This window comes from Danio rerio, chromosome 3 (genome assembly GCF_052040795.2).
Source record: "Danio rerio strain M-AB ecotype USA chromosome 3, GRCz13ab, whole genome shotgun sequence".
Lineage (NCBI taxonomy): Eukaryota > Metazoa > Chordata > Actinopteri > Cypriniformes > Danionidae > Danio > Danio rerio.
The window spans coordinates 14841130-14853672 of NC_141023.1; the positions used below are offsets into that span (position 1 = coordinate 14841130).

Consider the following 12543-nt stretch of genomic DNA (forward strand, 5'->3'; position numbering starts at 1 on the left):
ATGAAATTTATTGTTAAAGACATTCTATTAATTGATGTTTGCCTTGTGTTTTGCAAGGCTGGGTTTTTTTGTGTGTGAGTCGAAGCAACTGTGACGAGTCCCTGGTTTACACTGGACTCGAAACTTCTGTATGGCGAACCACCCACGGAACCGATTCACCTACTAGACTGTGTGTTTGAGCCATTGGACTGGTAGGAGAGTTCTTTTGTTTTTGTTTGAAGAAACGAGACTTGGACATCGCGATCCTCCTGTCTTCTTCTTTCTTTTCCTTGAATTCTCAACGGAAAAACACGAGCTGTGGAGCTGAACTGAGAGAATCAGCAGTTCTCTTGAACGGAATCTTTTATTATTGAACTGTGTACGGAAAAAAGCAAAACAAATCTTTTGAACAGCGAAACGATTGATTTGAACAGTGAAACGATTCTTTTACACAGTGCGACGATCTTTTGAACCGTGGGGCGATTCTTTTGAACAGTGGAGCGATTCTTTTGAACAGTAGAGCAATTCTTTTGAACGGTAAACAGTAAACGATTCACTTGAACAGTGTAATGATTTATAGTTGAAAGTGTGAATATTGTATTCCACCCTGTATTTTGAGTTGAATTGAGTCATTTATTTTTGATTCGTTTCTTTATTTTCCTTTTTTGATTACAGTTGAGTCTGCCAAGTATTTTTATTACAAGTTATTGCTTTTTTTTTTACGTTGTTTTATACAAAAAGTAACAGTGTTGTAGTTTTTCCAAGATATTTATTCATTTTCATTTTGTTTCAAGTGTTGGAAACTTCCAGATTGTCTTGATCACAACTTTGTTTAAACTGTATATTGACTTCAAGTTAATCTGTGTAAAGAAAAAAAGAGAATATCATTTACTTTTCATTATTATAATTTATAATTGAACCTATTTATACATAAATACTTAGACTTATTGAACAGAAATTCACAAACACATAACATATTTCTAATTATATAAACTATATTGAAGAAAAAAATGACTGTGTTTGATTATTCACTCATCTGCTGTGCTGCTTTTCTCTCTCCAGTAGCCGTTCTTTCTCTTCTGACCAATTGGCCCACATTGAAAAATATGCTATCGCGACAAATCAAATCATACTTGCTACACAGTATTTATGATACATGTATTACAAATACAAAATTTAAAAACACTGTATTTTGTAATTTTGTATTTGACCGGGTTTATGAAATTGACTTAATATTTTGCATCAAACATACTTTAGTGTCTTGTATTTTTATAGCTTCAAAATACTGTAAAATACTTTGCAAGAACTAAACCGAGAATCTTCTAGTTAAAGAGGAAGTAAAAAAATCTTGGAAGGAAGGAGTATACTGTACAAATAATGGATGAATTGCTAATGTAGATCAAAAAAAATAAGACATTCCAAGTCCTACATTGACCATACCTCCAATTCATTGATTTCAAATAGGCTACCAGTAGCTGATCTGCCGGTGCACTGTATGAAGATGAAATATGTATGCCTAAAGATGTCAAAATGTCACAATATATGAAGCACAAATATTTAATGATAATCCAGTCTCCTGTTACACGGCAGCAGTGGGATATATATGTGAGTTTACTTGTAAAAACAGATATTTATGTCGCAGAGTTTTTGGAAGTTTCAGAAATCAGGTATAGAAGAGTATAGAAGAGTTTAATTGCAAATTCTGTTTACAAAAAATTAAAATGAACTCATCATAAAGGCCTGTCAACCTTGGGATGATGGGAATTTTACTGGTCACTCAATGGGTGATACTTAATCAGCATACAGTACTATGTTCTGCAGTAAATGATTTAAACCAAAGGATATCATCTTCAAGACAGGACTTTCTGAATGAAATTTGTCCAAAATTTATACTAATCTCAAAAAAACCTACCTTGTGTAACAAGTTCAACTCTCAAACCATTATGCCACAACCCCCTATAGGTGAAACAGTGGCAGAGAAACATGTGTTATCAAACATTGCTTGCTTCACTAAGTCAGTTTAATGATGAAGGGATTGATCCAATAGGTCTGTTAATGGATGGTTTGCGAAGAAATCTCATGCTACCTTTTTTTGAAGTATTTTGTTGAATTTATACAGTATTTTATTTTGATGCATTTATGGCCGCTGTATTTTGTAGTTCATTTTGATGCACCTAAAATTGATGTATTTGGCATTTCATTTATGAAGCAGTTACTGGTACGTTGGTTTTGTTGAAGATTACATTTTTGTATTTGTGAATTTGGTGTTATTTATATTTTAATATTTAAATCAACCTTGTGAGCAATATAAGAAAGTGAGGAGAGTCTATGTTTAAATGCATAAGAGGCAATACAGGGGAAAACAAATAGTGAAACATAAAAAAGGAACAAAACAAAAAATCATCTAATAATCTCTTCTTATACTTGACCTGAACTTTACTGTGTCCAAAGGCTGTGATAGATGAGATAATATGAAGTTAATTTTCAACAGAGACAAGCATGGTGAGAAACAAAACAAAAACCGACAGCGATAAGTGGGGGTTTATCTAGAAATCCTAATCTGAGCACGAAGGCTGAAGAGAAGTAGGGAGATTTTGTTATGTTTTCATAGCTGAAAGCATAGAGCTGGCTGAGCCAATAACTCAGTAAATATTTACAGTACAGAACGGCACACTCTCACATGATATCAGTTTGAAAGCCAAAGTAAACAGTGCATGCATGGCAAAAGTGGCAAAGCGAAAGAGGAAGATTTGTACTAAAATAGAGAAAAAATAACTGAGACTTGTTTTGTGAAAGATTAAGAACTAGAGCGCTGTATATGGTTAGAGATCTAGAGGAAGAGAGCTACTGCGGTCTGTGCTACTTCAGTACTGTTTATGGCTTTGGAAGACAAAATAAATGGTGTAATCTTTCGCCAGCTATAGTATCTTCCCTCATTTTTTTCTCACGTAGCTCATGCACTCCTATAACCAGATGTTGTGGAATATTTGAGCGCAGGAGAAAAACTGAATCGGTTGCACTCTTGCTCTGTCATTACAACAGCACCAAACCACAGTAGACTTTTACTTTAAACTGCATTGCCAAAAATATTCACAGCAGCCAGTCATCACACAGGCCTCTGCCAAATTCCATTGCAATGAGAGCTTCATGGCCATATGTTTTCGTACAATGGAGCACAAAAAGAGAACAGGTTGGTAAAAGTGTTAAAAAAAAAAAACTATCTACATACTATAAAATGATGGCATTCAGGTAACCCGGCACTGAATTAAGAAATAAGGGTTCATAAACTTTTGCACTGGAGCTATTTTCCTAATTTGATTTATTCTTTGTCTTGTGAACTAAATGTAAACACAGCCTGATCTCAAGAGGAAGCATAACTGTTTTACGTTTTGTCTATTTAGTGGCTAATTCATATGAATTTTTGCAAGTTAACCTGTTTTAAAAGGGAGGCGTGACACAAAACCTTGCCCTTAAACCCAACCGTCTTTGGGAATAAGCAAAATTTGTACTAAATTGTACAAATGAGATTGTACATACTAATCTGAATTAGCCACTAAATCCAAAATTTACGAATTGACAGCTTTTATGTAAAGTATCTTACTTTATGGGGTATCACAGTGGCACAGTGGGTAGTGCGATCGCCTCACAGCAAGAAGGTCACTGGTTCAAGCCTCGGCTAGGTGAGATGGCATTTTTGTGTGGGGTTTGCACGTTCTTCCCATGTTCGCATGGGTTTATTTTGGGTGCTCTGGTTTCCCTTGCAAGTCCAAAGACATGTGGTATAGGCGAATTGGGTAAGGTAAATTGTCCGTAGTGTATAAATGTGTATGGATGTTTCCCAGAGATGGGTAAAACATTTGCAGGATGAGTTGGCTGTTCATTCTGCGGTGGCGACCCCAGATTAGTAAAGGTACTAAGCCGAAAAGATAATGAATGAATGATTGAATGAATGAGTCGTACTTCATGCTCTTCACCACTTCTGGGGTATGTGCTGCTAAATGTCGATCTCCAGCAGGGCCGGAGTGGGACTCTTTTTCAGCCCTGGAGTTTCAAGCCTTAGACCGGCCCACCTCAGTTCACGACTGACTATATTAAAATAAGGTCATTTCCAATTCAATTTCTAACTACACTATCACGTCTTTTTTTTTTTTTTTTTTTTTTGAGAAAACAGCTGTTTTAGAACTTTATATGTTCAAAAACCCTAACAGTATTGTATGTCTTAACAATAAAACTATAATTAAAAAAAAAAAAAAAAACATACTCAGACAAAAATCAAACCCGGGTAGGCGGCGTCGTAATCTAACGTGCTAACCACTGAACCACAATTGTTTTATAAGAATAACTGACTCATCTGAGTAATATCATCATTAACCTGTAGGCAGAGCAGAGCTGCGGTAAAATAATGAATAAGAAGACTGTAGTCAAGTAAGTAAATAAATTAATTTAAAAAGTGTGACTGCTGAGAGCAACCGATTTTGGAGCTAGGGACACCGGCCCTCGCGGCCAAAAAACGGACCGGCCCACCGGGAATTCTCCCGGTCCTCCCGATTAGCCAATCCGGGCCTGATCTCCAGAGGTATCTGTCCTGAGCCATTCTTTACTTGTCTCAAGATGTAACCCATTCTTGTTATGTCTGCCTTGAAGTCGATTCGCCAGGTCTTTTCTTGGATGGCCTCTCTTTTGCATCTTTAAGGGGTTCCATCTGAGGGCCTGTCTGATGATGCTAGTTGGTGGTTTGCATAGGGTGTGCCCTATCCAACCCCATCTTCTCTTTCAGATTTTTGCTTTTATTGGAGGTTGACAGGTCCTTTCCACAGTCAGTGTTACGGATCATGTTGGGCCAGCGAATGGGGAGAATCTTTCTGAGACAGGTGTTGATGATTGTCTGGATTCTTCACAACTGCATACAACAATATTGACAGATGGGTTTTAAGTAAGTTCTCTCGAAGCCCAGATGTTTTTGAGCTGGATGAAAGTGATTCTTGCTTTGCTGGTCCTGATTCTGGTTGATGATGGTAAAAGACTGTACCTCCTCCAGGGAACATCCATTCAGGCTTACTGGATTGTCACAGCTGGACTTAATCTTAAGTATCTTACTCTCAGGACAAAATAATACAATAACATGCACTTTGAGCTTTCGCATTGTGTTAAATTTGTTCACGTTTTCACAGATTTTGCAAATGGTTCACAATCTTTTAAGCAGCACTGTAAATTAATATAATAAAACAATAAAAAACACTGAGAAATATTATAATTAAGCGTAAACTTTCTCTTTTTACATTTACTTTTATTATGTAATACACTACGCATATACACACTTTTTTCATGCACATAAAAAATACTTTTAATAATAATGCAAAACAATTGCATTTACAGTTTTTTTTTACATTTTAATATGCTAGATTAGGTGCTGAAGGAACACTTGTTGTACATTTTGAATGGCTGACAGTAAAAAATATTCCTTTCCTTTGAATCATGTATATGGCATCCACCAGAGACTATCTGGGCCATGCTAACAAGCCCAAATAAATCCTTGAACATGCTCTATAAAATTTTTATTTAGTCTACGAACTGCTGAAGGCTGGAATCTTTAGTCTGGAATTTTGTGCTTTGATGGTGCAATAGCAAAACAGCTTGTGGCCAAACTGCAAAGAATCTGAAATTATGGATTGGGTTTTGCTCTGCCAGTGGAGGATGTGGATTTTGCCAATTATGACAGATTGCATCCTATGATCCTCCATGCTAATGACAGAACCCACTGTAGTGCATCTTGTTTGATATATCTGCACAGCTATTAGACACGCAAGGGGCACCAAAAGACAAAATAAACTCAATTGGAGAGGATAAGACATTGTGAATACAGCCAAAGTCACACGAGGACGGAAACAAAACATGTCTCTTCTGCTGTTTTTCCCAGCAACAGTGTACTGTTTTTAGTAGTAGATCTCCAACAATATAAGCAAACTAAAATAAAATGTAAATAGACGTTCAAAGAAAAAGCCATTGAAATGAGCCTTGAATACTCCCTATAGACAAATGAAAAAAATAATTTTGTAAAAAGCAATTAGTCACTTAAAATATATTAAATATATATTAAAATTAGGATTCAGATAGATTAAAATGAAGTAAATCAAACTTACAATTTAAAGAAGTAGGTTTGGTTTCCACTTTCCAGCATGCTTTGCCGAAGACTGTAGAACGGAAATGTTGAGTTTAAATGTTATTTTGTGTGTTATTTCACAAGATTAAAAATCTGTTGTTGAGTTAAAGGGATTTCTGTTATGTTGATATTTGCTTATCATTGGTGAAGAGTTTAGTTTAGGATAGACTTAAAAAAAATTCACAAGACTCCATGATTTACAGCTACAAGCATTCTCAATTACAAGATAGTTAAGTAATACAAACTATTCTCTTAGATAGTCACATTAACACAAATAGCTGTTTTCTTGTTAATAAATCTTCAAGTTCAATGCACTTAAAAAGAGTGATGCAAAAATGGTGCACTTATATTTTAAGTAAACCCAACACATCGTGTTTACCAGCCTAATATTAAAAATAAAGGAGCGGGTGAGTGGGTCACAGTCCAGAAAGAGACGTGAGAAGCCCTAACACAATGTCAGGTGCAAATAACAGAGAAAAACATTAACTAAAATAATCTAATCTCTATCAACTATAAACAAACACACTCAAATGCACCGAGTATGAGTTAATGCAAACACAGACTATACTGAAATGATAAAAATTTATTTTGCCATCTTGCCATAAAAAACACCATATGCAGACAGATTGAGTTGTGTTTTGAGATCTTGTTCAGTGAAATATAAAACAACTGTGTCAAGTCAAAACAAAAAAACAATGTCATATGCTCTGAAGGACATCCTGTCATGCAGTAGGTGAGGTCTGCTGAACAAACATTAACTCATGTCTGATGCAACCAACTTTTTGGTCATGTCGACCCATCATCATGCGGCTGAAGGCAACGAAGGCGGAGCGACGGCTTTAAAAGAAGGAGACTTTCAGCCTTGTAAACAACACTGGTTCAGGACAAGAAAGAAGACGTCTGGAGACAGATTTATTACAGAGCAGTGCACATTTTCGAGAAACTTTTTGTTTAACGTTTGTTTTGATAGTTCTCGCTATTCACTTTTAAAATGAGTAACCACGTTGAAGTGAAAAACATCGAGCCGACCACCTTTGAGAACCGCTATTACGACGAATATGAATATTACAACTTAACAGACCGCTATACAGGTAATTTTTCAGAGTTATACTGTCTATTCTATTGGTATTGTGTTGAAGTTGGGCTATTCTTTTCAACTGACTTGTCTTTGTTTACTACAGAGTGCACTAGTCGCAAAGGGAGGACGAAGAAGGAGGCGAGTTGTAACACGAACAGACCAAACCCTGCGGGGCACGAGCGCAAAATAGTGGAGAAACTCCAGAACGCTGAGAAAAACTCCAAAGAGTGACACAGAAGAGGTGCGGAAAACACATTTATTTGCGTATTAACATTACTATTACCAACAAATAATAATTTAACAATAACTTTTGTCTTATAGATTCAATCGGACGGCTATAACTGGCAACCGACCACAGGTGTCTCTGCGGCAAACGGGCGCTGGGCTTCAGCGGAGATGTGAACCTCCGCCCCGGGTTGAGCCTGCGTGAAGCTCCGGGTCCAGCGACTCGTGAAGTGGAGAGTTTTGTCCGGCACACCGCTTTTGTGTAGGCTGTGTGGGGTGTAACAGTGGTGTGCCATGCGGAACGAGCACCTGTTCAGAGGAACCGATATGCTTGAGATGGTGATTGAAAGTGTTAAACAGTGGCTTTGACCATGTTTGGTGTTTTTGTTTCAACATATACTTTTGAAAAGCTCTTTATTTCGTTTAATAAAGACCGTTATTTCATCAAACATTGACCTGAGATTTCTTTGATATCCTCGTGGTAAAATTCAAAGATGACAAGCGTTCACGAAAAGCGTAAAAAATAAATCATGCTATAGATCGAACCACTTGGTTCGTTCTATTTTTAGAAAGGTTTACATTACAGTCATTTACCATATGCAGTTTGCAATTAAAATCAGATTCATTTTTGACATGTTTTTTTAATAAAACCAAAATAAGAAAGTAAGATAAAAGAAATGTTAATAACCTCAATTAACAATAACACTGGAATGGTTCCAGTAATGAAGAAAATAAAATTAATTGTACAATACAATTACTAATGAATTCCAATTGAATATGTAATATACAAAGACAACCTACAATATGTAGTGTGCAGAACATTGGTTTGAAAGAACTTCCATTTTCAAGTTTCACCATATAGTTTTATTATGTGTCTCCCGTGGAATTAAGTTTATAAATATATAAGTATATAATATATAATTATGTTTATGTAGTTTATTCTTTGTTGCAATCACATTTATACAGCAGTTATAATGTTTTAACACTTCTTGAGCTCAGAGGCACATTATATAGGTTAGACATATAGACCTGAAAATAAAGTTTCAAAATTACTCTGCGGATTCAGATTACTCCTAAAAAAGACTGAGGTTTAAGTTTATTGCTTATTAAAAATGCACAGAAAATTGTTATCCAAAGCATGTTATTCTCTATTCTCTATTTTTTTTTCATTCAGTTCCACTGAGGTAATTTTTGACATAAAACAAATAAATGTGCAGCCTAAAAATGCTGGGTGGCAGTACCACAACATTGGGTCAGATAAAGACAAATCCAACCACTGCAGGGTTGAAAATATAATTTAAATTTAACCCAAAAAAGTAACCCAATATTTGGTTTGTATATCTATTTTTAATAAAGCAACAATAGTCTATTTTAAGATGTGGAGTTATTGTTTGGTTTGGGAATCTGACAGTATAAATGAGAACCCAAGTAAATAACCTGATGAGAGTGGCTGGAAAAATTATGAGAATTGGAAGATTAAGATAGCTGCATTGGTTGGCATAACAGAGGGAAGTGGGGGCACATTGTAATGTAAAAATTTAAATTACTGTTTTTATGGCATGGTATTTATATTAGGAGGTATTTTAGGATCAGATTTTTAATGTGTATGTATGTTGTCTTGTTGGTGTCTATGTACAGCAGAACCTTTTTTTTTGTAAAACAAATTTTTCCTTTGGGAGACAATACATTTTACCTTGACCTATATATTTGATCCATTGTTGGATTAATAACAACTCAGCATATTTGTTTTCAGGAACATCGTGCAACTTTTTTAAAAAATCATGCCCGTGTTTTTTTTTACTATTCACAAGGCACTTTATTAACATAATCATAATCATAAATAAACATTTGGCCTAGTAAAGACCTATTAAACACATAATAAACAGATTTCACCTGTTCTGCATGGCTAGGGCACCAAAAAAAAAGTGAATATTTCTGAAACATGTATCCATGTACTTCATACTTCCTATTTAAGAATTCAATGCATTAAAGTGTATGTCAAAACGAGATGAAGTGCTCCCAGTATATACACACTGCTAAATCTATTCAGCCTGTCATGCTTCTGACACTGAAGTCTCAATGTGAAAACGATTTGTCACAGCAACATCAAATCCTCGCAGGGCAATGCAATTTCTCATCCGCAGGAAGATAGAGGGCAGCAGTGAAGCAGCAAAGTGATGTGGACATGAATATTAGACGTGGAAATGAATTTGCACAGAAGATTATCCAGAAGTATCTCATTTAAGAGCATTCTGAAAAGGCATAGGCCACGTAGGCAGCTGTATATTTTTATTAGTAGCCTATTTTTTCCATCTGGAGCGAAAGTAAACAAATGCAACCCACACCACTCCTCATGCACAGGTAGTGCGCTCTTTACATGCGCAATACTTGAAAACACAATCTTGATATTAATTAAAGCATTTGATAATTGTAAATTATGATTCAGTCACCTAAAATAAGTATTACATCAGCTCTTATACTCAAGGGGTGCACAAGTGTGGCTGCCAAACACTAAGGCAGTTTCTTATGCAAATGTGTTCAATCAACACGGGCCGAACAAGGAATACAGAATTGAAAATAAGTTTTACTCAGAGTCCATAAATGTTGAAAGATCTGCATTAGGCTAATTCAACACGCAGAGATATGCACACAGAAGAACCAAAGCATTAGATTAAAACCTAATCAGTCAGAGGGCCACAGGAATCCCTCAGGGTTGATCAGTTTTAACTCCTTTTCTCTTTCCGAAACGTGTGTTGAATGTTATCAGCGCGTGAAGGTCAAGAGTAAATAGCTGTCATCTGAAGTCCAAAGGCTCACAGTGGTGTACTGTATACGTGCTAAGGAAGGACATAAACAACTATTAAAAAAGAATTATTATACAATAAGTTTGAATTGTTGAAATATCTTGCATCTCACACAAATATAAAGAAAAAGAGAGAGCTTTGAAGTATCTGCAGTCATTAAATAATAATCAGACAAGCACGCAAAAACTCTATCTGAAATAGATTCAGGTCAAATTTGAGTTGAAGCAGGTTGGAGATACTTATGTTTAAGAGCAGTTATACAACCGCACATTTATATACAGTATGTACATGTTTGCTGGAGGGACTGAAATTGTTTTCTCTACACCTCCCCCTTTTCTCTTTGCTTGTACCATAACACACGATAATCCATTTATGTCATTCTCCCACAGACACACTGCGGCAGTGAAATCCTTTTTTTTCCTTTTCCATAATCACTGAAGCAAACACATGGTTAGAAATGTTCATGCTAAAATCTTAAGATGCAAATGAAGTCTGTGAGGAATGCACAAATGTGACTCCGAACCACTAAACATAATCATAGCCATAATCAGATTCAAACGTAATTTATTAAGATAAGAGAAGTCCACAATTGCAAAACTTATCTAAACACAAATATCTGATAGGCGAATGTGTTCCTATCTCAACGGAAATGTGTGGTGGTTGTTGATCTCATTGATAAACGTAATCTGATTGAAATGTGTTGCTATGAAACTACACCTTTTATTCATATTCAATATTATTAATTGTGACTAAAGCTGCACAATACTGAAAAAAAGCCTGAAATTGCAATATTTAGTTTTTATTTTTGCAATCTATTCTGTGATATGAATAGAATTAACTTAACTCTATTTGGGCAGAATTCAAAATTTTAGATTGACTGGGATGATTTTATGGTTTATTTTATGGTTTACGGTTATGTGTATGTGCTTGAATGAGTGTATGGGTGTTTTCCAGTACTGGGTTGCAGCTGGAAGGACATTCGCTGTGTAAAACATATGCTGGAATAGTTGGTGGATCATTCCGCTGTGGCGACCTCTCAAATAAAAACTATGCCGAAGAAAAATGAATGAATGATTGAATAAAAATTGGCCTTATGTATGTGTGCGAATGAGTTTATAGGTGTTTTCCGGTACTGGGTTGCAGCTGGAAGGGCATCCGCTGAGTAAAACATATGTTGAAAGAGTTGGCGGTTCATTCCGCTGTAGTGACCTCTGAAATAGTAAGCTGAAGGAAAATGAATGAATAAATAAAAATTGGCCTTATGTATGTGTGTGAATGAGTGTATAAGGGTGTTTCCCAGTACTGGGTTGCAGCTGGACAGTCATTTACTGCTTAAAACATATGCTGGAATAGTTGGCGGTTAATTCCACTGTTGCGACCATCTGAAATAGAGCTGAAGTAAAATGAATGAATGAATGAAAATTGGCCTTATTGTATGTGTTTGAATGAGTGTATGGGTGTTTTCCAGTATTGGGTTGCAGCTGGAAGGGCATCCGCTGTGTAAAACATATGCTGGAATAGTTGGTGGTTCATTCTGCTGTGGCGATCTCTGAAATAAAGACTAAGCCGAAGTAAAATGAATGAATGAATGAAAATTGGCCTTAGTGTATTTGTTTGAATGAGTGTATGGGTGTTTTCCAGTATTGGGTTGTAGCTGGAAGGGCATCCGCTGTGTAAAACATATGCTGGAATAGTTGGCGGTTCATTCTGCTGTGGCAATCTCTGAAATAAAGACTAAGCCGAGCTAAAATGAAGGAATGAATGTAAATTGTCCGTATAGCGTATGTATGTAAATGAGTGTATGGGTGTTTTCCAGTACTGGGTTGCAGCTGGAAGGGCATCCGGTTTGTAAAACATATGCTGGAAAAGTTGGCGGTTCATTCCGCTGTGGCGACCTCTGAAATAAAGACTTAAGCCAAAGTAAAATGAATGAATGAATGAATGAAAATTGGCTGTAGTCTATGTGTTTAATGAGTGTGTGGGTGTTTCCCAGTACTAGGTTTGCCATTGGCAGAGAAATGTGACTACCTCTAAAATAGAGACTAAGCCGACTGAATGATGCATAAATCAAACTAAAGAATTTACAAGCATCGATGAATACATAATAGCAAATATACAATTATTTTTATGGTTTTAAGTTGAATCAAAAACAATCAAAAGTAAAATAACGCTGTAAAAATGATACAATTAGTCTTTGTTAAAGCTGCAAACTTTATGACTTCTTGCGCCCAAATGATTTAAAATAGCTTGAAATCTTACACAGGTTTTAAAACACATCTAAATGAATAGATTGCACT

General features: G+C 35.9%; 3 protein-coding genes across 7 annotated transcripts in view; 2 read left to right on the top strand and 1 right to left on the bottom strand.

Annotated features, from left to right (window-relative positions):
- Positions 1 to 12543, top strand: part of doc2a (double C2-like domains, alpha) — a 206381-nt gene that overhangs the window by 8448 nt on the left and 185390 nt on the right. The gene's annotated exons all lie outside the window — the stretch shown is intronic.
- mvp (major vault protein) overlaps positions 3992 to 12543 on the bottom strand; it is a 238613-nt gene continuing 230061 nt past the window's right edge. Inside the window, exon 16 of the transcript XR_015479603.1 lies at positions 3992 to 4547. The gene's annotated coding sequence lies outside the window, so the exon portion shown is untranslated. The remainder of the gene's footprint in view (positions 4548 to 12543) is intronic.
- Positions 7006 to 7891, top strand: nupr1b (nuclear protein 1b). The gene is made up of 3 exons (NM_001281922.1): positions 7006 to 7230; positions 7321 to 7458; positions 7539 to 7891. Exons 1-2 carry the CDS (start codon positions 7131 to 7133, stop codon positions 7446 to 7448), a joined length of 228 nt encoding a protein of 75 aa, NP_001268851.1. The 5' UTR covers positions 7006 to 7130; the 3' UTR covers positions 7449 to 7458; positions 7539 to 7891.